General features: G+C 34.4%; 3 protein-coding genes across 3 annotated transcripts; 2 read left to right on the top strand and 1 right to left on the bottom strand.

Moving 5' to 3' along the window:
• Positions 1–473: 473 nt before the first annotated feature.
• LOC106714942 (guanine nucleotide-binding protein G(s) subunit alpha) lies at positions 474–24,653 on the bottom strand. Its single transcript, XM_045684415.1, has 10 exons — positions 23,701–24,653; positions 6,058–6,184; positions 5,772–5,933; positions 5,288–5,371; positions 5,080–5,213; positions 4,220–4,348; positions 3,214–3,393; positions 2,775–2,973; positions 1,498–1,673; positions 474–951 (listed from the first exon to the last, which is right to left on the bottom strand). The coding sequence occupies exons 2-9, from the start codon at positions 6,163–6,165 to the stop codon at positions 1,527–1,529; spliced, it is 1,143 nt and encodes a 380-aa protein (XP_045540371.1). The 5' UTR covers positions 6,166–6,184; positions 23,701–24,653; the 3' UTR covers positions 474–951; positions 1,498–1,526.
• Positions 13,065–13,712, top strand: LOC123722494. Its single transcript, XM_045684369.1, has one exon. The coding sequence runs from the start codon at positions 13,065–13,067 to the stop codon at positions 13,710–13,712; it is 648 nt and encodes a 215-aa protein (XP_045540325.1).
• Positions 24,654–24,937: 284 nt separating the features above from the next.
• LOC106715129 (origin recognition complex subunit 6) lies at positions 24,938–27,481 on the top strand. Its single transcript, XM_014508356.2, has 6 exons — positions 24,938–25,127; positions 25,242–25,368; positions 25,544–25,732; positions 26,281–26,336; positions 26,546–26,706; positions 27,231–27,481. The coding sequence occupies exons 1-6, from the start codon at positions 25,054–25,056 to the stop codon at positions 27,479–27,481; spliced, it is 858 nt and encodes a 285-aa protein (XP_014363842.2). The 5' UTR covers positions 24,938–25,053.
• The last annotated feature ends 169 nt before the right edge of the window (positions 27,482–27,650 follow it).

Genomic DNA, 27,650 nt, shown 5'->3' with positions numbered 1-27,650 from the left:
TTAATATGAAGCAAAATCATGTTTTACATAGATAAAGTATAAATGAAAAAACTAGCCTCAAAATAATCAGGCAAATGATCCTTAATATAAACAATGATTTTATAATATATATAAAGGCTTGCATTTTTAATAAATATCTAGTTTTTTTTCTTAATTTGGATTTTAACAAATGTCATTCATAGACAAAAATATTTTTTTAAATTTCGAATTTCCGTAAGAATAAAACAAATTATGAAGAAAATTTTATTCAATGTCAATAGAACATTGAAATGAAATTTTAAGATCGTTTTTTTTTCATAAAAAAATATTATAACAAGTCATTAAAAAATAAAGAAATATTTAGTTTCTATAGCGATTATATACCGATCTTCAGGTCGCGATAACACGAACTCACATCCATAGACAATATTTCATAGACACGGCAATAAAAAAATACAAAATTACGAATAGAAAATACCATTTTATAAAGTGCAATATCTGACTTGCCTGCAAATAACTAAAACAGCGATGAAATAGATTCAAATATATATTTTTTTTTATACATTTTATGACCTTACTTGAACTATTAGCCAACATATTCAAAATAATCAGAATCCATAAACAATTTTAATAAGACAAATAAGAAAAAAAACTCCGTGTCTGTCTATGGTTGCGAATGACCGTTCGGAAACACCATGCGAACGACACAAGAGTGTCATAGAGCTAGCGCAAGAGATTGCATATATCGATCAAATTATCTGCAAATGGCGGCGCCACTGTCGCTAGTAAATTTAGTTCCAATTTCCGCCACTTGACAGATAAATTGTTGAAATTAAACACTACATAAAGTAGCGACGTTTACAATAATAATATAGAGTGTAAATATTGTTGTGCCACATTGGTGTCATCCGGTGGAGAGGCAGCCGGGCCAAGAGCCGGCAGTACATGCCTTTGCATTGCTCTTTACGTTCTCTGAAAAAAATTATAAAAAAAAATACAATAATCTCCGCCATGTTATCACAGAGTATTAAAAAGGTAGAGCGTCTGCTTTTTTTCTCTTCGTATGTAATTAGAGTTATCCACAAATAGAGTTGTCATGCATACATTAATGTCTATATTTTTAAGTTACAAATAAAAATTACAATAACGGGCAAAGAGATGTCCATAGTTTGTAATAAGCGCTGAAAGCAAAATTGTCCCTAATTTTCGCAACAAATTTTGAAGCTAAATTCAAAATCTACTAGTCTTCATTTTTTTTTCATTTAAAAAAAAAAATGGGACCCATCTGCAAGCACTTCCGTTTGATTAAAATATTTTTTATCAAAATCGGACCACCAGGGGCGGAATTTCGCGGTAACACACATAAAAAAAATACAGTCGAATTGATAACCTCCTTCTTTTTGAAGTCGGCTAAAAAACACATAGACAACTTAATAAAGTTTTATTTAAAGTCTGTTAACAAAAAAAAAACACATCCTAATTAAAAATAAATCTAATAAAAGAAAATATATAAATTACCGTTGTTTAAGGGCGAGGGCGTTGCATTGTTAGAGCAGCTCGTACTGACGCAGATGCATACGCTGTATGATGTCGCGACAGTCGTTGAATACACGCTTTATGTTCTCCGTGTCTACAGCGCACGTGAAGTGAGGGTAGCAGTAGTGCTTTCCCTCACCACTAGCTGTACTGATGCGCTATAAAACAGTATAAAAAAAATACATGAAACTCCTAGTTTACGAAAGAATTAATTTATATATGTAGCAGTCATCGATTATATTTGGTTCGCCTATTTACCACGTGCTACCGGTCCAACGGTCTGACACCGACTGACCCCTAAATCCCGGCTTACACTTGTGACGTATACGCTCGAGTCAAACGACACTCTATTTACATACATTACAATATAAAAAGATTGTTTTTTGTTCTGGTAGAAGCTCACGCATAGTCTGTATCTTGTATTCAAAAGTACGAGGAGTACTATAACTTACAAGAAAAATAACCTGTTTTTGTTAATTTATGTTAAATAATCATCATTAAGCTTAATATATATTTCCCATTGGAGGGTTCAGGAGCCTACCCTAAGTCAGGGGTGACTAGGCCATAGTCAACTTTGGCCCAGTGCAGTTTGACTTCACAAATAATCTTCACATCACTATGTCATTCATATCGTAAAACATTAATATAGTGTTTCACAAAAAATATGCACAATACATCTATATATCGACGGCAGAAAGCGGAAATGTCGTATCTCGAAAATTGGTCCAAATAAGTTAACATCAATTGCTGAAACTAGTAAAAATAATCAATGAAGTAATAACTTTAGGACATTCCAACGTTTAGATTGATAAAAATATGTTCCAAAGTTCAACTTCCTATCTTAATTAATTTAGGGGTTATGTTTTTTTGAAATGGTTTTTTGGCTCTGGTGTAAAACTAGATATTTTGAGATACGACAAATTCGCTTTCTTCCGTCGATATATATAAAAGAAAGTCGTGTTAGTTACACTATTTATAACTCAAGAACGGCTGAATCGATTTGACTGAAAATTGGTGGGCAGGTAGCTTAGAACCAGGAAACGGACATAGGATAATTTTTACCCCGTTTTCTATTTTTTATTCCGCGCGGACGGAGTCGCGGGTAAAAGCCTAGTTAAATTTAAAGATGAGTTCCCACTGCAGAAACATGTACAAAAACATCTCTATTTAAAAAAACCAACAGAGAAGTTGCATGTTTCGTCAATGAAAACTGGCAACATTGCTAACGTGATAAAAAGTACTAGGAGCGCATAACTAACAAGGAACTCGTCGCGTATGAAGTACTTGGCGCGCGCAACCTCCGGATGGTCGCGGGCATCGGGAGTGGCATCTGGTGGTGTCTGATAGCGCGCAAACTCAGCAAAGTAATCCTCCAGCCGAGACTTGCCCGCCAGCACCTTCTCCGCCAGGAGATCCTGCTTGTTCAGGAACAGGATCACTGATATCGTGCGCAGCCATCTGTTCAAAAAAATATTTAAATTCAGCAATTCCGCGTACAATCTGTGAATTTGATAGAGGAGAGGATGCAGAGAAGGGGAAATATTATTTCTGTGCGTCTTCTCCTACATCGATTAATGTGAGTGCATATGAAAGTACGGATGTCTATGGGCAGTGATGAATGATTGAATGAATGTATGAATGAATGGTTATTATGTCAGATTTGGTTAAAGTACGAATGCGAAGGTAGTAGAATATGACCTGTTATTCCATATGCTTTTGAATAGATCGAGGGATTCCCGCAGCCGATTCTGTGTGGGATCCTCACGCAGCACCATGTTGTAGGAGGAGCAGGCCGTCACGAAGATAATGGCTGTCACATCATTGAAGCACTGGATCCATTTACGGCGCTCGTCCCGCTGCCCGCCCACGTCGAACATACTGTAACACAAATTTCATCTTATACAAACTTTTGTCCACGACTTCGTCCGCTCAAGAATAAAAAAAATTTTAAACATGCCTATGTCACTTAGTAATAATGTAGTTTTCTAATTGTAAAAGATTTTTTGAAATCGTCCCAGTAGTTTTTATGTTTATGTGTTACATACAAAAATACAATTTATTCCTCCTTATATTATTAAGTATAGATTATAAATTGGAAAGTTTAATCGGAGGTTATCATCAGAACCGCTTAATAAATATGGGTAATTTCATTAACAGAGATAGACGGATCACAGCCTGGAATAGAGCATGGGTTACTAAGGTTTCTTCAATGACAGCTTGTGTCATAAATTTCTACATAGTTTTATACATCTATCAGCTACACTCAGTCATTATGGGTCACTCTTAGATTTCTTACTAAAAGCTGTAATGTACCACTTTACTACTATGAGTACAACAAGACATTATCATGGAAAATGATCATCAGCTCACTATACGTCCCCACTGAGGGGCTCAAAGCCTACCTCAAGTTAGTGGTGACTAGGACATAGTCAACTCTGGCCAAGTGCGGGTTGACTTCACACATATCATTGAATTTCTTCTCAGATATGTGCAGCATCACGATATTTTCCTTCATCGTTAGAACGTCGAATAAATGTACATAAGTAAATCAACAAAACACATGGCGGGATTCGAACCCAGGACCTGCAGATTGCAAGTCGAGTGCTTAACTGAGCCACCGACGCTCTCATGGAAAACATTGAGTTAATAATAGTTTGTTATAAAAGATTTCAGCGTATTTTAACACAATGAATAGAGTACTAACTGAAAGTTGACTTTATCGACCACGAATTGAGTCTCAAATATGCCCGATGTGAGCACGCGACAGCGCAGGATGTCCTGCTCCGTAGGCGTGTAGTCCGGCTGCTTTATTATATGCACCTGGTCTAGGAAACTAGAAAAACAAACAATACAATAAGCTTGTTAAAAACATCCTATACTTATGACACTGAAGATGAAAAATCGAACATTTCGCTTATCAAAATTATTCAAGACTTTACAGATTATGTTGAAGGTGATATGCCACACGAGCAAATGCAGTAACGCACATCTTTGTAACTCTGCAGCATTAATATTTGAATGACAATAATAATGTTATAAAGTGAAATTGGCAAATCTTTTCTTAAAAAGTGTACTGTGTCACTGTATAGGATATCATACTAATATTATAAATGCGAATGTTTAGATGTATGGATGTTTGTGTGAAGGTATCTCCGGAACGTCAGAACGAATCTTGATGAAATTTGACACAGATGTAGAAGTTTTTTTATTCCGTGCAGATGGAGTAGCGGGCGAAAGCTAGTACTCCATATTTATAAAGTAAAAATGATTAATTATGAAAAATGCTGCGCGTAGCAAGATTCGGGACATATGTCACTACAAAATCATACAGTTTACTATATATTAAACACTCAGCAGTTACTGTGGCATTCATCTCCCACTCTTCCTTATTATTAAAATTCTTTAACTTACATTATTTTCTGTGACAGTCAAAATTACATACTTATGTTACGTCGCCGTAACGTAGACGCAACAACAATGTAGAACTGCTCTAACTACATAAGTCCGTTGCGTTAACGCAACGTATACGCATAGTTCGTGTGGCATATTTCTAAAGATACGTACTACTTAGCGCAGTCTATAAGCTGGTACTCATTGCTGCGCTCGTATGTACGCTGCACGCCCTGGTCCTTCCACAACTGCTCCGTGTGCTCGTAGAACTCCGCCGGGTAGTCAAAGTCGGGTTGCGAAGCCACGTCCTGCAATATAACGGCTATGGTGAACAAAATTGCAATGTTTCGGACAGTGGAAACACACTGTAATACAAGTTTACCTGAATGTAGTCGACGCGCGCCTTATTCTCCGGCTTCTCGAGAGGTATGGGCGGCGTCAATGTGCTCATTGCACCCGTAATTGTCTGAAACACGAGTAACAATACCAATCTAAAGTTATGGTAGTGCACTTTTTTATATTAAACTAGCTTTTACACGCGACTCCGTCCGCGCGGAATAAAAAAAAAAAGAAAACTGGGTAAAAATTATCCTATGTCCGTTTCCTGGTTCTAAGCTACCTGCCCACCAACTTTCAGTGAAATCGATTCAGCCGTTCTTGAGTTATAAATGGTGTAACTAACACGACTTTCTTTTATATATATAGATTAGCAAACGAGCAAACGGTCGCCTGACATTGCTAAAATAGGGCAAAGACCGCAGCCCACATCTGCAATTACACACTTTGAGGATGACAAAAGATCGTTGCTTTATTTTCCTAATACCCTCATTGGAGTCATCCATATCTATAATAAAGGTATATCTTACAAGGATAGCATCTCGTATATTCTTCTTGATGTCCTCAATCTTCTCGCGGCGCTCCTTGTCGGAGAAGCCGTTGACGTGCAGGATGCGCATCTGCTTCACGATGGTAGACTTGCCCGACTCGCCAGCGCCCAACAACAGCAAACGATGTGTCGCCCGGTACAGCTGGAATACAACGAGTGGTATGTGCAGCGTCTCACATTACGTGCCATTATTCTACTTGGGACTGTACTAATATCATAATACCATTTATCTAAAGCTAGCAAGTAATTCATTAGTTCATTGTTACCTGTTTATCCTTCTGAAGCTGTCGGGTGATGGCATCGCTGCGCCGCTTCTGAGACTTGAGGTCATCGCCCTCGCTGCTCTTGCCGCCCGGAGAGCCGAAACACCCCATCGCCGACCACGCCGCCCACCTACACAAACACACACCTTTGTACAAAAAAGCTAGATTTTTTACTCTTTAACACGCAACATTTAGAAATTTTGAATATTTTGTAACTCATAACTGAATGAGTCAATAAAAAAACCCTTCAATACCTTTAAAATACGAACCAAAACATATCAGATGGGTTTCATTAGCCAGCGTTGTAAATACATAACTTAATACCTTAAGTGACCATCAAACAGACATTAACTTTGAGATATTACGTGTAACAACCAGATCCATCTCTACAGACAATTACTAACAATAAATAAAATAAATAAGATATATATCTATTGCTGTCAGATTTGGACATGGTTAACTCAAGTAAAATTTATGACCTGCAGCTCAGCACACAGCTCACATATGACAAACAGATCAGTGAACCGGATCGCAGCTCAGCTCATTTTGTATCTGCATTGAATTATGACTTGCGTTTTCGAACTGTTAACTACTAGTCACCAGGCAGCTCTCGACTCACATAGTTATACCATCACGATGAACTGTGAGCTGTCAAATGAATGTGAGTTGAACTTTTGAACCGGTTCAAAACTGATTTAAACATGGCTAGTCATACTAATATCATGCGTCATATCGGTCTAATAGCTTGACTTAATAGCCAGGCTAGCCATACCGAGGCGTGAGGAGATCGGATGCCGCGAATACGACCTAACTGGCGTTACAGAGACCGGCGCCGCCTTGACTATAGTCACCATAAATCAAAGCTATAACTGAGTTTAGGACTTTTGAAGGGATATCTCCTACATCCTACATTGTGATAGGCAAAATGTTTCACACACAACTAACACTATTTTATCATAAATTTTGTAATTTTTAAACATTTTAATAAAGAATTAAATATATACCCAAAAATATGTTAGGGGGAACGAGAGGGCGGCAATAATGTAAGAGATGAAAATATATGTCGCTCTTTTTCTACGAAAAACTAAAAAAAAAATACAAATTTCACTAAAGCTCGACACACATATTTTCAATTTTCAAGCTCGTTTACAATATAAAATCGTAATTTCAATTCATTATACCGGATCCATACTTTGAATCAGTAAATCTTACTAATACTATAAATGTGAATGTTTAAATGGATGGATGGATGAAGTTTGTTTGAAGGTATATCTGTAACGGCTCAACAGATCTTGATGGAATTTGATACAGATGTAGAATATAGTCTGGAAGAACACATATTCTACTTAGTACCTTTTTTTTTCCGCGCGGACGGAGTCGCAGGCAACAGCTAGTCAGTGTATAAAGTAGAAAAGTACATAACATATTTATCCAGCTAACAAAAAATCCTAAATTTTCCCAAAAGTGTGGCTATCGGTATAGGGCAATTCTATCCGCAATTGTCCCCGAGCGGTAATACAGCGAATATGCTAATGTGCCATTATACGATGCCGCGTCGTCACGGACGTACGCGAAGTGATTTTAGTAGCTAATTCGATCTGCCAACTAACAAGATTGAAAAATTGTCATATTTCAAAACGAAAAAGTTGACTGGAAAATATTGAAATGACTACATCTTGATTTATTCTAGAAATTAACAAATGACTGTATCAAAAGGTTTTTTCAAAAAAGATGGCAAACGAGAAACCGAGCACCTAAATTCACCAAAATAGCGAAGCAACCGTTGCCCATGATATCTACAATTGCAAACGCGTTGCCTACCTTTAATCAACAAAGAAGGGGATGCACAGAAAAGAGTATATTTACCCTTTCAATGCGTAAAACATATCTTAGGACGCATTTGAGTTAACCATTAAGTAATTAGTTGCCAATAACATTTAACCGCACACATAGTTGTTGATTTGAAAGGTAACAAGATCACATACCTACGTGTAGGGTTGCCAGGTCGCCAAACCTACTAGCCGGTCAGACCAGCCAGTTTGGCCGGGCATTTGGGTAGAAAGGTCGGACACCATATATTATTTAGGATTTTGACTCAATATTAATAGGTACACTCTCGTTTGGGAAATGTAAAAAGCCTAACAAAAGCCGGAAAACCGTTTATTTTGGCCGGACACGCAATCAAAAAGCCTACCTATGCTCGGCTTTATCCGGACGCCTGGTAACGCTACCTACGTATTCGTATTGAACTAATACGGGTCGTAAAATACTTAGTTTTCATTAGAAACGGGCATTACTATATTGGATTACATTTTGATTTTAGTACCGGAAACATCATGACTTTGGGGTCTACCAAAAAATGAATATGCATAGACTAATACTTAACAAGAGTTTTCACTGTCAAAATACATGTATAAAAACAATAATATGACTCTCGGTACCATTGAAAACAAGTAAGCAATACGTTTTTATAGATGTGTGTATTCTCCCTTCAATTCTTTGTTACTACCATTCAATCAACAATAACAACAACTGTTATTGTTGATCTAAGTGTACAACTGTTAAGTACATAACCGAATAACAATCGAAAAATATTCGATACATAATAAGACAATAAACTGCGATAACTTATCGTAAATCCATTGACAATCAATCTAAAGGATTCACGTAATATCATGTAATTTGAAGTCGATTTCTTATCTAAAATTATCATTCCTTAGATACGAATACAATAATCATTACTTGAATAAATATTAAAAAACATCGTGGACATTCAAGTCATAATACCACCTGGTACTGATAAATTATGTCTTTGAACGTGAGTGAAATTTTTTAAATAAAATAAAGACGAACCTGGATATACGAGACCTCAAGGGACCGCAATATTTTCCTCGCTTCTAGAGGTTTCACTTTTATGGTAAAACTAGCTGTTACCCGAAACTCAATTAGCGCGAAATAAAAAAAACTTATTAAGTAGCTTATGTGTTCTTCTAAACTATGTTCAACATCTGTGAAAAATTTCATCAAGATCCATTGAACCGTTCTGGAAATACGTTCAAACAAACATCCATCCATTTATCTAAACTTTCGCATTTATAATATTAGAAAGATAAAAAAAAATTGACATCTTCAAATAGTAAAGTCACAAACTTCTCGATCGAACCAGAAGTCATAAGCTTTTATATCTTTATCGATCGCGAACATACAGTAGTAGCTATTTCATATTCCAGATTACAATTCGAGAATAGAACCTGAGTACAACAATCGGTAAGGCCACATTACTGTCAAAGTATCAACTATCATACGTCAATCACGCGTCACGGTCATAGAAAAAGCGGTCTGTAGTCACGTTACGTAAGCGTAACATAACTGTCGGTATTCATCGTTAAAACACATATAAAACATATTATCATCCCTCTCACTCTATTAGAATAGAAAGAGACAATAGTATGTTCGAATACAAGTGATACGACAGAATTTCACTGTAACAAAATGCCCATAGCGACTTGTGGATTCATGCCGCGTATCCACACAATACCAACTTAATATGTAATATGGACTGAATTGCTTAGTAACGTAGGAAAGTACGCTCTCACTTGAGTATTGTCTTTTTCCTATTAATTATTACTAAAAAAAATTATTACCACACACAAATTAAGTAATTTCACAAATATTATTCATAGATATGTGTGACCAACCAACCAAACCGCACTGGTTGGCTTAGCCTTAGTCACCCCTAACTTGAGCAGGCTTAGAGCTCCTCGGTGGGAACATACACCAGCTGACGATGACATACTAGAGCAAGAGCCCGTGAACCCCAGACCTTCGTTATTTTATAAAAGCTGAAAGTTTGTCAGCGCATGCTCCCAACACAGGTAAGAACGATGGACTATTATGAAGTTTGGGTTACCGTGGCTTTGGCAGGTAAACGGTACTAAAGGTGTGTAAAATACCGATCTAAATTCGTCAAATTATAAAGTGTGATTTTTTGGTATTACCTTCAGAATATTATTAAAAATCACGTTATTGATTGCCAGACACTTAACATCGTGGCAACCCCTTGCCAGACACCCCTAATGTCCATGAAATTATAATTCTACTTATGTTATAGTATAAAAGCTGATTTTTATATATAATACTTAGGTAATAATTAGATGATGTTTCCTCATCAGCCAGACATTTTTGATAGTTCCAACCCCTTGCCAGACAATGATGTAGGGTCGCTGTAGGAGCGAGCGCGAGACAGTATATGTATGGTGGGTGCGAGTGAGATGGCGAGATAGGTCTATCGCGATCCCTCAATAACAGATTATAAAAAAAAACCAAATAAATAATACTCAAAAATTTAATTAAAAATATATTAATAAAATTACAAGTTATTATAGAGCAAGAGCCCGTGAACCCCAGACCTTCATTATTAGTAGTAGTAAAAGTAGTATCCATTTCAATGGAATTCTCTGCATATATTCTCTCCAATGAATCAGTATATAATTCATGTAAATGGAATTATATACTGATGACAGCGGCCATTGTTGATAATATCTTCTTCTATGATGCTACAAATTTCATTGAAAGATTCTTGGTGGTACTCTCGATAATGATGCCAATCACTTTTAACAGATATTTTCGCCAATGAAGATATTTTATTATTAAACTGAATCCTACAGTCAGTGTGATAGTATATTTTCGGATTTGCAATACTTTCCAATCTACTTAACAACTCATTATACTCTTTTTGATTTTCAATGCTAGACATTATACGAGACTGAAATTGGTTTTTATCACCTTCATGGAGTGGAAGCATTTTTGATCTCACTTGTCTCTTTTTTTTATTGCAAAATAAACATTTTTTTTTACTTATATCAACACTGGTATCACTTGAATCGAACTATTTACTTCTGTGGTTGCATTAGCATTTTCACTCACTTCTTCAAGTCCGCGAATGTCCACAGCTGCCTGGGAAGGTTGAAGTTCTGTTGATTGAGAAGCTGAAGGTGGGTGTGATACAGTTAACTCAGACAAATGCGATGAACCTGGTATTGAATCGTCTGTTGATATATTTACGTCTTTAGATGGCTCTTTTTCTTGCTCTGTTTCAACAGTCTTTTTAGAATTTTTAGGTTCTGGGGTAAAATATTTTTTCATCAGTCATAAGTCATTAGTCATTTTAATCAGTATAAGTAAAAAAAAATTGTTTATTTTGTAATAAAAAAAAGAGACAAGTGAGATCAAAAATGCTTCCACTCCATGAAGGTGATAAAAACCAATTTCAGTCTCGTATAATGTCTAGCATTGAAAATCAAAAAGAGTATAATGAGTTGTTAAGTAGATTGGAAAGTATTGCAAATCCGAAAATATACTATCACACTGACTGTAGGATTCAGTTTAATAATAAAATATCTTCATTGGCGAAAATATCTGTTAAAAGTGATTGGCATCATTATCGAGAGTACCACCAAGAATCTTTCAATGAAATTTGTAGCATCATAGAAGAAGATATTATCAACAATGGCCGCTGTCATCAGTATATAATTCCATTTACATGAATTATATACTGATTCATTGGAGAGAATATATGCAGAGAATTCCATTGAAATGGATACTACTTTTACTACTACTAATAATGAAGGTCTGGGGTTCACGGGCTCTTGCTCTATAATAACTTGTAATTTTATTAATATATTTTTAATTAAATTTTTGAGTATTATTTATTTGGTTTTTTTTTATAATCTGTTATTGAGGGATCGCGATAGACCTATCTCGCCATCTCACTCGCACCCACCATACATATACTGTCTCGCGCTCGCTCCTACAGCGACCCTACATCATTGTCTGGCAAGGGGTTGGAACTATCAAAAATGTCTGGCTGATGAGGAAACATCATCTAATTATTACCTAAGTATTATATATAAAAATCAGCTTTTATACTATAACATAAGTAGAATTATAATTTCATGGACATTAGGGGTGTCTGGCAAGGGGTTGCCACGATGTTAAGTGTCTGGCAATCAATAACGTGATTTTTAATAATATTCTGAAGGTAATACCAAAAAATCACACTTTATAATTTGACGAATTTAGATCGGTATTTTACACACCTTTAGTACCGTTTACCTGCCAAAGCCACGGTAACCCAAACTTCATAATAGTCCATCGTTCTTACCTGTGTTGGGAGCATGCGCTGACAAACTTTCAGCTTTTATAAAATAACGAAGGTCTGGGGTTCACGGGCTCTTAGACTATACTATATGGGGAACCAAAATTGAATTAAATATAAATTCATAGAACTTAAAAGTGTTTGAAAGCAATTTGTTATTTTAAATACAAATCACCGAGTTCAAAAAAATCACGTTCTATATCTTTTTTTCTTCCTTGTACCTAATTTTCTAAGGATATTTCAGATAGGTTTACTTTACTTTCTAATGTAAAACTTTATCATAAAGAATAAATAGACCGAGCAACGTTTAAAAACAAATTTAGCTGTTTATGAACACGATTTCAATGTAAACAATGACTTCAATTCAAATTTTAATAACTAGTTTAACATTAACCAAGTGATTGTAAATCTTAAATCCAATCACTTTATTTATCACATTATGCTTTAACGAGTTTATAAGTAAAAGAAATAAATAACTGTTAATTATAAAACAAATAAAATCCGACTGACTATACCTCACATGGCGAAAGAGTACCTACCTACGTATCGAATGACATCTCCCTCGTCAAAATCAGTAGAGTCGTTTAAGCAACAGGCGGTCACAATCGAATTTATTTTCATAAAAGCGACGTGTACAACCTAAAACATTACCAGAGTCAATCAGGTAGAAATTATTGAATAAGCATTAATAAAATCTATTAAGTTATTACTAACTAGCTTTAGACAGGGCGGCATAACGTCACCTCGGCTATTTAATCTTTATGTAAATCAGTTGATTTTAAAACTCAATGATGCCGGCGTTGGCTGTCACGTCGACGGAGTCTGTTTTAATACAATTAGTTATGCGGATGACATGGTCCTATTGTGCCCTACGATTGGAGGGCTCAGAAAATTGATTTCTATTTGCGAGAGGTATGCTGAGAAGAATGATCTGAGATATAATGCCAAGAAGAGTGAGGTAATGGTTTTTACAGTTGGTTCGAAATGCCTCGGCAATATACCGCCGGTGTTTCTGGATGGTTCTCCTCTTAAGTTGGTTGATAAATTTAAATACCTCGGGCACTGGGTTACTTTCAATCTGAATGATGACTTAGATATCGAACGGGAGCGCAGGGCCCTGTCTGTTCGATGCAACATGTTGGCGCGCAGGTTTGCACGATGTACGCGAGAAGTAAAGACAACGCTATTTCGAGCTTTCTGCCAGTCCTTCTACACATGCAGCCTGTGGGCCTCCTTCACGCAGAGAGCATATAGTGCGCTGCGTGTCCAGTATAATAACGGTCTCAGAGCAATGTTGGGGTTACCACGGTTTTGTAGTGCTTCAGCTATGTTTGCTGAAGCCAAAGTCAATGATTTTTATGCGATAATGCGGTATAGAAGCGCTTCTCTAATAAGTCGCATTCAAGCGAGCAACAACTCTCTCCTGATTGTTTTGGCATCGAGATGGGACAGTGCAGTTGTACGGAATTTCAACTACCTGCACTGCAACTCCCATCTCTGATAAATAATTGTAGATAATATAACTGTTACCATAATTTTATTTTATTTTATTTACTAACATTAGGAAATAAGACTACTAACAATGATATGAGATTTTCTTGAACTAAATAAATATTATTATTATTATTATTATTATTATTTTACCCGCGACTCCGTCCGCGCGGAATAAAAAAAATGCACACAAGATAAAAAAGTTCTTATATCCGTCTCCTAGTTCTAAGCTAAATCAGTTCGACCCATCTTGAGTTGTAAATAGTGTAACTAATACGACTTTCTTTTCTTTTCTTAGATGGTGTATACATGTCAACGGTATAAAATCCTAAGAAAGCAATAACTGACCCATCATCTGACGGCAACTGTGCCAAAATATCGGGAGCTCGAACCCCTTATGCGTAGTATGAATCCCATCTCTTATGACATACATGAGTCGTGAAACATAGATTCCTTTTTGTTTTTCAAATTGATCTAAAAAGATATGATTTTGTTCAAGAAATCCACGGTTATATAGGTATAAAGTAACTTTTGCATTTAATTTCACACACCTGTAATATCCAGTTTTATAATCATTTAAACGAAAAATTCACTGTATGAGTAATGTAGAAGAATATATTGGATAAATCAAAGATTTCAAGAAGGTGGAGGTTAGCATGTTATGAACATATGCGGAGAATTGATGAGATAAATAAGAAAGTAATTACATTGAAAATGGATGACTGTAAATGTAGAGGAAAACCGAAGAAAGTATTGATGGATTGTGTGAAAAAGGATATAAAAATGAAAGGAGTTAATTTAGATGTAAAGGCTGTTAGAGACGTATGGAAGAATTTGAGAGAAAAGTACATACTGTGCCAAAGAAACAAAGACAATATTTTTGTTTTGTATAGATGGAAGTCCACAGCTAGATCGAACCGTTATAAAAGTTTGTACTGCCAAAAGAATGAATGAAAATTAATAACACTCTTATTTTCTGACTATCTCAAATTGCAGACTTTTCTGTTCTATTTATTAATTTATAGAAAAAAGAACATTCCCAGTATACTACAACAATAAAATCGTTTTGTATGTATCCAGCATACACTCGCGTAACGTTTTATACGGTCCTTTATAATTCTATAAGCTGCGACGTTTTCTATTGGTAGAAAATCCCTAAGACATTTCCCGCGCGGCGCCATATTGGATATTTTGAATCCAATTACGTTTATGTTAGTGTATTTTGATTTATTCTTTGTGTAATAAAGTTTATTTCCTTATGTATTTTAAAGTATTACATTAGATAAAAAGATTTTTTCCAAAATCAAACGTAACGTATGCGAATATTACTTTTAGATATTAAACAACTAGCTTTTACACGCGACTCCATCCGCGCGGAATAAAAAAAATGCACACAAGATAAAAAAGTTCCTATGTCCGTCTCCTAGTTCTAAGCTACCTCCCCATCAATTTTCAGCTAAATCAGTTAGACCGATCTTGAGTTATAAATAGTGTAACTAACACGACTTTCTTTTATATATATAAAATTTTTTTTTTCATACAAAAGTCAAACAGAATCAGTACAAACAAAACTTGTCGAACTTAATTACGACTCTTGGTCGCAATGTCTCCGAAATAGTAAAATCTAAATTTAGACAGAACGCGAGCTACTTGTCGAAGTATTGCAAACGAAAATACTCCTCCAACCCCACTCGGGGGTAACTTTTTTATAAATAACTCGGTTGACGCAAATAGGTCAGCTCTTCAACCTGATTAAAGCGTTAATTTTATGTCTTCTGTTATACCGCGCAGTCGTAATAGTATAGTTGTTGAAGTATATAAAAACCCTGTCGCATTTACATGACAAAATCCTTGACTTATCGGGACTTCCCATTCCGATTTCTAGATTGTTTACAATTGTGCGTTTCTTTTATTTAATGACACTTCTTTTTTCACAAAGCAACGAAATTAACGATGCAAAACCCGAGGGCCGAGTAAAGACAAACGGACGAACTGTTCACCACAAAAACGGCAACTTTTTGTTTGACGTTCAATCGGAGCGAAACAACTCTTCGTATGTTTAATCCTCAGTTGGGTTTCGGGGTTTTCGGGTTTTGTAGGATTTACCGGGACTAAAATTTTGTTTTGTTTTATTAATTCGGAAACGGATTCGCAACCCGCTTAGGTAAAGTTGAGTTTTAATTCAAAATTAACTATTTCATGGATTTTAAAGCGGTTTCAATATAAGATAATATATTTAAAATATTTTAAACATTAATGGATTTTTATGGAATGATTTACGAGTTAAAAAGTAACTAATTTTAATTTATTAAAACTTCATGAACTTACTTTTTAATTTATAAACTAGCAGTAAATTCTTAACAGTGGTAAAGTCTCGTAATAACATCTCTTGCACGAATGTCCCGCTGGACGTAATAATTCTGCGTTTTGTCTGATCAGTGTACTTGTCAAAGGCCTATTTTTAGTCCTCTTCCCTTATCTACCCTTTTATTGTTAGGAAGGGATTGGAAGGAGAGATGGACTTGGCAGAGTACGGGACGCTATTTTAGCGAATTCAAGTGCCTTCCTGGTATGCCATCATTTACTACAAAAAAAAAATTAAAAACTACATACTAATACAAAACTTGAAGATAGCGTAAACGTTCTTCAACACGTAGGTACTTTTTTTTGTTTTAAACATAATATTAGCGAAATCGTATGTAAGGAATGTGTCCGTACTGAAGAGCCATTAAATATAATTGGCCACTAGAGAGGTACTTCTATCGAATGTGAACAAACGTATCTCAAGTACTACATATTCGATTGTCAGAGGTCCTCTTCTATTGCAGTAAAAATATGATTTTACCTACTTATTATATATGTAGTTGCATAATAGAGTTCTAAGGATAAATAATAAAACTGTCCGATTATAAACATGGTTAGTTTATAATCTCACTAGCAACATGCAATGGTTTGCTGTCTTACAAGACAAATTCATTTTTTTTATTTAAATTTATAAGAAATGACACGTTAATTTATAAATATCTTTTTAGGCCACAAATTAATTTGAGTTTTATTATAATAGATCGGTAACATAAATATATTAAACATAAATCAAGGATCTTCCTGTATGGTAATTAGAGATGGTCACCCTATAACTACCAGAGTTCGGATTGTCAAATTGTATTGTGTGAACGCAAGCCGCGCAAAAACATTGTAACCATGAGAGATGACATCCTGACGGAAGTCTAAATATAGATTCGGCGCGTTCTTGCCGAATTTTGTACAAGTTTACGAGCTGTAGCTCATATGACTCCAATTTGTTGTACGATTACTTATGGGTATATCTTGGCATAATAATAAGATTACGAGTTATCGAAAAATATGTGCGTATTTTAACAACGAATACGAACAAAATATATGTGCAATAATTTAACCAAGAGGAGAGAGATTGAGATTAAGATTTGCCCTTACCAGAAGAAAAATGAGACTTTCACACATATTTGCTATATTGCCTATTTTACAAAAAAAAACATTACAAGGTTTACTTATATACGTACATATTTTTATTAAAATTTCTTAGTGTTTGAGGTCGAAATAGGACAATATTGTACAAGTATCAAAATTCCTAAATTCAATAAAACAGTTGCAAAGGATAGAATAGTTAGCAGGCGTTTCGGCCTCCGAAACATCTAGAGACGTGTAACCAGCGACCCTATTCGCTGAATAAATGAATAACATTTTGAATGGATCTGGTACGGTGTAACTTTCTAGTATCGCATCTTAAATAAGGCTTAGAACTTCATACGTACAATTCATATCTGTAAATATTCATAAAATTGAAGTGTCCGTATATAATCGAGAAAAAAAACATAATCCAACTTTTTAAATTTCTGTCTCTTGTCTGTTTGTCCGCAAGGCCGCATTTGTTACGGGTAACCTCCGGAACAGCTGGACTGATTTTGATGGGAAGGTATTAATATACACGGCAATATTATAAGATACTTTTTTATTTTAATTCTGAGCTGACGAAGTTGCGGAAAACAACTTCACCGAACGATTGTGAACTACGCCATTTCCTAATAAGTACAGTTATACTTTAAACTGTTGATAAATTCAACATCAACATATAACATATGACAGCGCCCGTTGATTTATAGTACAAAAAAATTGATGCCGCATTACATTTCCTTGACCTACGCAATAAAAAAGCAAGTGCCTCGTTTATACCTACTATAAAACTGAGTCAATGTTTACACAAATTCCCGAAGAATCACAACCGCTCATGAAGCAACTGACTGAATACACTCCGCGAGAAAAACACATAGATCTTAATGTGACCACGCAACAACATAATGTAGGATCGCTCTTTTACTTGTGAGATAAATATAATAGTCGAAAATCTATTCTTTATCTTATATCTATATATATAAAAGAAAGTCGTGTTAGTTACACCATTTATAACTCAAGAACGGCTGAATCGATTTGACTGAAAATTGGTGGGCAGGTAGCTTAGGACCAGGAAAAGGACATAGGATAATTTTTACCCCGTTTTCTATTTTTTATGCCGCGCGGACAGAGTCGCGGGTAAAAGCTAGTATCTATATATATAAAAGAAAGTTGTGTTAGTTACACCATTTATAACTCAAGAACGGCTGAATCGATTTGACCGAAAATTGGTGGGCAGGTAGCTTAGAACCAGGAAAAGGACATAGGATAATTTTTACCCCGTTTTCTATTTTTTATTCCGCGCGGACGGAGTCGCGGGTAAAAGCTAGTTTTTATTAAAAGTGCATAATCTTTTATAATCAATTTTAATTAAAAAACAATACAAAATAGAACAAATGACGAATGTAACAGTGAATTTTCACTGCTTCATAATCCACTACTTGATACAAGGTATAGGCACAAACATCATTTGTTATTCGTTAAAGCTAACATGGTTTACTAAGTAATCGATATCCATATGACCTTAGATCAGAAAATAAGTCTTTAGTGCCAAAGTTTAAAGTATATTTCTGTTCTACATACTTAAAATTATGTCACATCACATGAATTTTTTAAAAAAGTAAGCTTACTTTTGTAGCTTTAATATAGACGAAGTTTAAATGTATAATATTAATTCGAGGATTACAATGGTCACCCTACAAATCTTGAAGTGAAATACTGATGAATCATTTCGTTCTGCGTATATTCCAGATGTCAGTTATCTCCGGTAGATTATGTACCATTATGTGTCTTCCGATCAAAGAACAGAAACCATTATTGTCAAAAGTTAACACTTTCAGTGCTACTACGATTTTTTTCGTACGAAAGTGAACTCGACAAGCGAGGCAGTAGCACGAAAAGTAATTAAAGAATGGGTAATTATGCAATTCCAATGTATAAAATAAATCCAATGGCCAAATCTAGTTGTAAGTTTTTAGCTTACTATTGATGTTTTTTTTTATATCATATAATTTTTTTAAGAAGGGAAAGAGGACAAAAATTAGGCCTCCGGTACCACGAAACGAACGAACGCGAAACGCGGAATTGCTTCCACTTGACGCCTGTCTTCTGTGTGGTCGTGGTATTGCGCCGGTCGACACGGCCAATTCGTGCACCCAACAAATATTGTTGTTGCGGGATCTACCACTGTTAAATACCAATTAAATACCATCTATTTGCAACGCTAACTTCGGCATCCAATATATCTCCAAAATAGACTTCTAATCATCGACTACTAGAACATTTTTTACAATCGACGAATTAAAATAACAATTTTGATAACATAATTATAGATCGGAATCCAAACAACATCTTTAAAGATAACATAAAAAGGCTATCAAACTACTAATCATGATTAATTTACACGATGTTATTTTATCTGTTTTATAATTAACAATGCACTACAAAACCAATTAATACAATGATAATGGAGTATGTGTTGCAAAATACGCGGGGCACAGACAAGCCGCCGTCGTAGATAAATAAATAAAATTGATTGATTGATCAAGTTCAAGTTCATTGTTATATTTTATTAACATTTATTATACAAATAAAATTATTTTTATTTTGCTTAGAATTTGGTATCATTAATAAATAATATTAGGGAGTCGTGTGTAATGAAGAAATGATTGAAAGAAAGGGTCATCTAATTTTTTTTTAAATTATCGTATTTTCTCAGATTAACCAAACTGCAAAAATTTAATTTACGTAATAGACATACAACCTGCTAAATTAAGAAGACTCAAGAACAAAGTTATATAATCTGTCTTAATTTTGACAATTTAAAACTTAGTAGGGTAGGCTACTGATTTTTTGACCCGTCACAATCGCTAGTTTTTTTTTTATATATCATAAGGTGGCAAACGAGCAAACGACCACCTGGATTCGCCGCAATAGCAAGGCGACCGTTGCCCATAGACATCCGCAAATGCAGATGCGTTGCCTACCTTAAATTAACGGAGATGGGGACGCACAGAAAGAGGATCTAATGAGAGATCAGAGTTAATCTATTGAACGACGTAATTCACAATAATTCAGTGAGATATACAAGATACAGTGATATCTCATATATGCCACAAATCGAGTCGTAAGACTTCCGTTGTCTACACAGGATATATTAGTGTAGAAATAACAAATTCAGTTTAAAACGATAAGATCGACACAAATGTGACGACAGCTTTGGAGTGGAAATAGAATAGTAATCAGTTAGGTTGGATTATAAATAGATTTTAGACTATATATATTTTATACATATATCTTACTAATATTACAAATGCGAATGTTTAGATGGATCGATGGATAGATGTTTATTACAAGGTATCTACAGAATGGTTGCATGAATCTAGAACATAGTCTGGTAGACCACATAGGCTACTAAGTTTCTTTTTTTAATTCCGTTGTGGACAACAGATAGTATTATAACATTAAAAAGAAAATTTAAAGATAAGATTTTTTAATATTGTAAGAAAGTAGAAGCTCAAGTAATAATTCCGATTGACTTGACTAGTCCGGAATGTCTTGTACCTTAAGATAATAAGAAAGTGTACACAGTACATTATTACCCTTTTCCTATGATGTATTAACAAGAAATTATTAGTTTCCCAAAAAAAGAAGTAGGCCTAGGAAGAGATGGATGGTTTGCCTGAAAGATGACATAATCAAGAAGGGGGTGACAATGGAGATGACAGCACACAAATTGATTTGGAGGACGGAAACCTGGTGTACCGACCCTACGTAGGTGGGACAAGGTCAAGGAGATGATGATGATTAAAAAGTAAAAAGAATTATATATCTCGCTTTTACAAATCTTAGTGACAATAATTGAGCAATCCTATCATCTCCCTGGATTTATCCTACTAACATGGGGTTGGCGCACAAGTTTTTATAAACCTCTATGTTTTGGTTTAATTTTACAGCCGGCACCCCACTTGTTGCTAATCCCACTTGGGATAAATCCTTACTAATATTATAAATGAACTCTGTATGTCTGTATGTCTCACTTTCACACCATAACTAGTGAACCAATTTAAATAAAATTTGGTACACTGATAGTCGAGAGCCTGGGAAAGGACATAGGCTACTTTTTACTGTGAAGAAAGTGTTTAAACTTTCGTGAGACATCATAATTAATTAATTAAGAAACGGCTTAACTCACGTTTTGATCGTCCGGTGGCGGCACCGACTAGTTTCGGACCCATCGGGGGTCCATCTTCAGGGCGAGTGTTTAATTCGAGGACTTCGCGGTCGCGTCGCGTCTCGCACTAGTCGGTGCCGCCACCGGACGATCGAAACGTGAGTTAAGCCGTTTCTTAATTAATTAATTGTGAAGAAAGTGTTGTAATGGAAGTATCTTTACAGCTAGAAGATTGAAACTTATTTTTTAGGCTGTTAATTTCATATAAATATATATGACATTCAAAATTTGTAAAAGTTTTACCCTCAATGGTGTAAAACAATAGGGATTAGGGGATGAAACTTTATATGGGAATATGTAAGGTATATATGAATGTTTCGTAAGTTTAATGTGTTTTGTTGTAATCTTACTAATATTATAAATGCGAAAATTTAGATGGATGTATGTTTATTTGAAGGTATCTCTGAAACAGGTGAACGGATCTTGATGAAATTTGGCACTGATGTAGGATATAGTCTAGAAGAACACATAGGCTTATTATATTTTTGTAATTACGCGCGGACGGAGTCGCGGGCGACAGCTAGTGATTTATAAATTTAAGGAAAACAATTGGCCTAAATAATTAACAATGGAAGCAGAAGACATCATTTCACAAACTTCTATGTGAAATGCTGTCTGCGACTTCTCGCAGGCACAGCTAATCATTTATAAACTAAATGAATTCAGCAAACCTATGTATAGAACATTAAACATTGAGGTAAAAATAACCACAACATTCATTTAAATACATAATTGGCGCTTCTGATGTATAAACAGAGATAGCAAACAAGGCCACAAACTTTTAGATACACATTTTAATGATACAAATTATCTATCTTGATTAATATTTTGAATACAGATTCATATATGTAGCATATAAATGTAGTTTTTTTTTTATTATTAACAGATTTTTTTTGTGTACTTTCATTACTATAAGTGAGGATATACAATCCTTACTAATATTACAAACTAGCTTTTACCCGCGACTTCATCCGCGCGGAATAAAAAAAAAATCACACAAGATAAAAAGGTTCCTATGTCCGTCTCCTAGTTCTAAGCTACCTCCCATCAATTTTCAGCTAAATCAGTACAACCAATCTTGAGTTACAAATAGTGTAACTAACACGACTTTCTTTTATCTATACAGTCAAAACCGTTTATAGCGACATCGTTTAGAACAACATACCGGTTAAATTGACCAAAATCAAAGGTCCTGGCTGAATGTTATTACATATCTTTCCTATTAATACCTGTCACCGGTTGTTACAACTATCGGTTTTTACGACTCAATATGAGTAGTCCCTTCGATGTCGTTATAACAGATTTTGACTGTATATATATATATATATATATATATATATATATATATATATATATATATCTATCTAAAGCTGTCTGTCCATCTGTATCACTTTCACATCAAAACTACTCAAACCAATTTAAAAAAAAATTGTAAATTGTAGAGGTTGGAAAGTGGGGGTGGAAGTTTGTATGAAAGCATTGTCACTTTTACAATTAGAAGCTTGAAACTTATTTTTTAGGATGTTAATTTGATATCAATATATATGATATTCAAAGTTAGTAAAAGCGTGCAAAATCAGTCCAGCTGTTTTAAAATTGTTTTTTTTTTCGATAGTCATACACACTCCAGTTTTATTAATATGTATAGAGTACAGATGTGTAGTGCCCTTAATTTAGGTTAGGCTTAGAGCCCTTTGGAGGAAAGATAGTGACCCGATGATGATGATGGTGATGATGATAGATACATATAGATAAAACATAAGAATAGTTTTTAAAAGTTTATGTTATTTAAATTATTTGAATATAAGTACTATTTTACACAAGAATTTGTATTTAGAAACACAATGCTTTAGGTTTGGAATGCACCCTCTTATCCAACTGTAATTACTTTTAACATTATCAGAGAATTAGAAATCTGAATACACCAATGACTCAAGGGTTAGACAATTCTTGATATGAGTATTTGACATGTATTTCAATAGTCATAAAGGTTATTTTTCTTTAATATTTCTCTAAATCAATAAAATGTTATAGAGGGATCTTTGAATATCAGATGGTAATAGCATATTTTGAAGTCTATGAGTATGGTATATTCTAGCTAAAGTGTACCTAGCAGTAAAACAATACTAGATGATGGTAATGAAACTAACTTGAATGTGCATGACTACATAGACCCCAGGAGAGAAATGTTTAAATTTGTAGTCACCTGAAATTTGTATACCTTTAGTTTCAAAAATATCACTTAGTTGTATAATTTCTGAAACTGTGTAAAAATCTACATATTTCTGCAGCTTGTACATAATTTGATAATAGTAATATAAATAAATAAGAGTTTTACCAGCAGGTGGGTGTGGCGTTGTCCACGGTGTCTTGGTTGGCCTGCGAAGGAGACTCGGCTCCCCGCGCGCCACCCGCCACTGAGGAAGCCGTGGTGCCGCGCTGCTTCCTCACTGACCCCGCATCCTCCCTCACTGTTCGCACAATCGCAACCGCACTGATATTATCTCCAACTTAACGACACCACAATTTGCATCTCTACCTGAAACCACCACTACACTTTAACGCACTGCCGATTCTCTTACCACTTTTTGCAATGTACGAAGTATTCGATATCACTGACACTCGTCACTCGGCAAACGAGAATCTCTAGCGTGCCATGTAAAAATCACCTCCGAGTGGTGCGATCACGCCCAAAATCATCACACACGGATATATTCAGCATAAAAATGGCAACCTTCAAAAATAATGACCCGACTAATCTCACAAGTCCACCATGGAATATTGTAATATTTATAAACTTTCACAGGTTAATTATAGACCAGACGTTACTTTTAACATTTGAACATAAGTAAAAGTTAAGAAAATAATATTTATAAATAACTTGAGATTATTTTGATACAAATCTATATCGGTCAAACATCACTTCATACACACCCTCGATTTGGGTGGAGCAGATCCTCTTCTTTCTCTTTATTAAACGTTTAACATACGAAAATTAGCACGTATTAGTTAGTAAGACTACAATTAAATGACCTACACCCTGATAACTACAAAGACATTTTTGTAGCAATGACAGCGATCCGTATCGGCTTCACAGAACCTACAGAAAAAAATCAACATGTCGCCTGCTGTGATATTACAGAAAGGTGTTTTATAGTGGCAAGTTCAGTAAATCGAGATAAAGGGGCGTGGTCAACTGAAATCGAGATTGTTTTAACCTGATGTAATCATTGCCGTCCGAATATTAATGAAAGATAAGTAATTCTTTAATTAAGACGAGAAAACATCTTTAAGTTTTCAAAACACAAGTGTTTCTCCAACTTCCTGAAACGCTAGTTAAATTCTTACGTAAAGATTTTGTTGTGTATCAAGTTGATATTTCTACTATGATTAAGAAAATCAATTTAAATAGCGTTTTTATTTATCCTTAAAATTCAGTTCTTGTTTAAGTTAATCAAACTAATTGAACTTTAAATTAAATCAGCGAAAAATAATGATTTAGCTTTTTGGCTACTTTTATTCTTATGTTATCTGCTTGAAATGCAAAGTCTGGCATTGTCAGTTGACAATGGATGTCAAGTTGTCAATGTCAAATTGATTTGGCAAGAACATTTATGGCGCGGATTTTTGTTGTGTATAAACTTAGTAAATTAATTATCTTAAATTGATGAAAAACTAACAGTTTAAAACAATGACTACATACAATAAAACGTTTCGATTGTTGGCATCAAAGCTAAGTCTTCAAGACGAAGAAAATGTTTTAAGGTGACATATTTTTTAAAATAATTTAAACCAAATTTACTGTTTACTGTTTGATTTTTTTACTGTTGATTTGATTACTGTTTCTACGATATTCACTAGGAAACATTATAATTACAGAAAAGCGGCGGAATTGGAGCGTCTTCTACAAACCAAGACGATTGCGGGTAGTAATATAACTGACAACAGTAAAATTGTAATATGTTTAGATTTGGCCGCAAATATGTATGGTGTAGATTTAGATTTGGTTAGTATGATTAATTTTAAATAAGATGCTTTGTAAAATAATGTAATAACTACATATATTTTGTATACAGTAGCCTCATAATTTAACTTAAAAATATTTTTGTCTTTGCTGTTCAATTGAGAGTTGACAAATCTCTGTAATATTATTTATTTTTACTCTTTATATTATGTTTCAGAAAACAGCAGTCAAATACTCCGGTCTCAAACAACCAACATATTTAAATTCAAGAAAAATATTAGAAAATCTTTTAGAACTAAATGATGATAAAATGTCAATTTCATGTTTATGTATATCACTTCAATCCACTGAAGTGCAAGCATTAGCTGAAGATATCCTTGAAGAGTATAAGAAAAAATCTAAAATGGTGAAAACTATAAATTTTAAACATTACTTTTTCATATCGAAATATACATTCTTATTATGGCTTCCATTAACAAAACATCTATACAATGGACAATCTATACAACTATGTAGTCTAATCATTATCTCCCTGTACTTATTACACTCACATAGGGTCAGCGCAACAGTTTTTCTACATCCGTATCAAACTTTTTTTTTTTTCATCTTAGTTATCACGCTGTTCTTGATCATGTCACCTTTCACGCAGTCCAACCATCTCTTAGGACTACAACAACTAATGTACTCCACATTCATAATTACCTGTCTTCCATCTAATATATAAAATTCTTGTGTCACAGTTTTCGTTCCCGTACTCCTCCGAAACGGCTTGACTTGCTTGAGAATCGGCCAACATCTATTTTTTTTTTTTCAACTGCGCGCGTACGGAGTCTCGGGCGACAGTTAGTTCTTCAAAAGTTCTTCTAATCTTTAAAAATAGACATAACTGTGTTTTTTACACAATAAACAAGCTCATCTTATAAAATATGTGATATTCATTATGATTTTTTTCAGGATATTGACTTAAATCTACCTCAATATGTTTGTATGGCTGTATACCATGCTTGCAGGTAAAGGATGTAACATTTTTTAACTAAACTATCTGCTTTCCCCCAGTTCTTTTTCCCTTATAAAAAAAAAAAACAATTAAAACTAGCATTTTTGTTTCATTACATTTTCCGTTTAATTCTAATTCAATTAATTCTCGTTAATACATAGATAAAAAATTAATTCAAGTAGCGACATTTTTGAGAAATAATTATAACTTATTGGGTTACAGAATAAATAAGGTTAAAATTACAAAAAGTAAAGTAATCGAGAAGTCCCGTTTGAAGCCATCACAGTGGAGTAAATTAGATGCAGAATGGAGTAAATTTGTTAATGATAATTTTGCTTCTGTTAAGAAGACAAAAGGTCGACCTCGTAAAGAAGTTATAGAAGGTATGTATTGTATAAACTTTTAAAATATAACTTATGGAAAAGATATCCACGATTAAATTATATTAAAAAACTATCTATTGCCCGCGACATCGTCCACATAGAATTACCAAAAACTTCATTAGTAGCCTATGTGTTCTTCCAGACTATGATCTACATCTGTGCCAAATTTCATCAAGATTCATTGAGCCATTCTGTTAGATAGATATAGTTTTTCTCCAGAGTAGCTCTAACAAACTTGAATTTATAATGTTAATAGCTTTCGTCCGCACAGAATTAATAAAAAAAACCTTATTTAGTAGCCTATGGGTTTTTCCAGGATATGTTTTATATCTATGCTAAATTTCATTGAGATCCATTTAGCTGTTCTAGAGATACCTTCTAACAGACATCAATCCATCTATCTATCCATCCATCCATCCAAACATTAGCATTTTTTTTAGTAAGATTAAGATAAAGCTTTATCAGTACTAAGATTGTTCTTTTTAATTTAGTAACCACATAAAAGTTGTTTATATTAATTTTAGATGCTAATAATGGAATAGAAAATAATACATCAATCAAAGAAGAACCAACGGATCAGATAGAACCTTACGATGTCTGGAAGAAACGTATACTCGAAGAGGCTTATAAAGAACTAATGGCAATGGAAGAAGTAGAAAAAGTACAAAATGTTATGCCTATAAGACGGTCTCCAAGAAAAACCCCACAAAAAACTTCTCCATACAAAACGCCTATTAAAGGAAAAGGGATTAGGTTATTGTTTCCTAGGAATTAAAATATCTTTTATTTTAAAAGTGATCTTTTTGTAATTTTCTAGTTAAACTCGTCATAATTTAAAAAGTCTAAAAATTTTAAATAACTTTCTTTTTTTTTTATTACGTCACAAAAACCCGCTTTATAATCTTTCGAAGTTTCTTCAACATCTGTCTTAAGGTTTTGAAACA

This window comes from Papilio machaon, chromosome 26 (genome assembly GCF_912999745.1).
Source record: "Papilio machaon chromosome 26, ilPapMach1.1, whole genome shotgun sequence".
NCBI classification, from domain to species: Eukaryota; Metazoa; Arthropoda; class Insecta; order Lepidoptera; family Papilionidae; genus Papilio; species Papilio machaon.
Note: the sequence above shows the minus strand (reverse complement) of the source record. Positions and strands in the feature narration are given on the sequence as shown.

What these genes read in the sequence shown, in the direction of transcription:
- LOC106714942 (XM_045684415.1), bottom strand. Translation starts at nt 6,165, where the DNA reads ATGGGGTGTTTCGGCTCTCCGGGCGGCAAGAGCAGCGAGGGCGATGAC. An exon ending in ATATACGAGATGCTATCCTT is followed by an intron (nt 5,372 to 5,771) that starts GTAAGATATACC and finishes CTCGTGTTTCAG; the next exon opens with ACAATTACGGGTGCAATGAG. An exon ending in GTCGATAAAGTCAACTTTCA is followed by an intron (nt 3,394 to 4,219) that starts GTTAGTACTCTA and finishes TTTGTGTTACAG; the next exon opens with TATGTTCGACGTGGGCGGGC.
- LOC123722494 (XM_045684369.1), top strand. Translation starts at nt 13,065, where the DNA reads ATGGTCCTATTGTGCCCTACGATTGGAGGGCTCAGAAAATTGATTTCT.
- LOC106715129 (XM_014508356.2), top strand. Translation starts at nt 25,054, where the DNA reads ATGACTACATACAATAAAACGTTTCGATTGTTGGCATCAAAGCTAAGT. An exon ending in GACGAAGAAAATGTTTTAAG is followed by an intron (nt 25,128 to 25,241) that starts GTGACATATTTT and finishes TTATAATTACAG; the next exon opens with AAAAGCGGCGGAATTGGAGC. An exon ending in TCGTAAAGAAGTTATAGAAG is followed by an intron (nt 26,707 to 27,230) that starts GTATGTATTGTA and finishes TATTAATTTTAG; the next exon opens with ATGCTAATAATGGAATAGAA.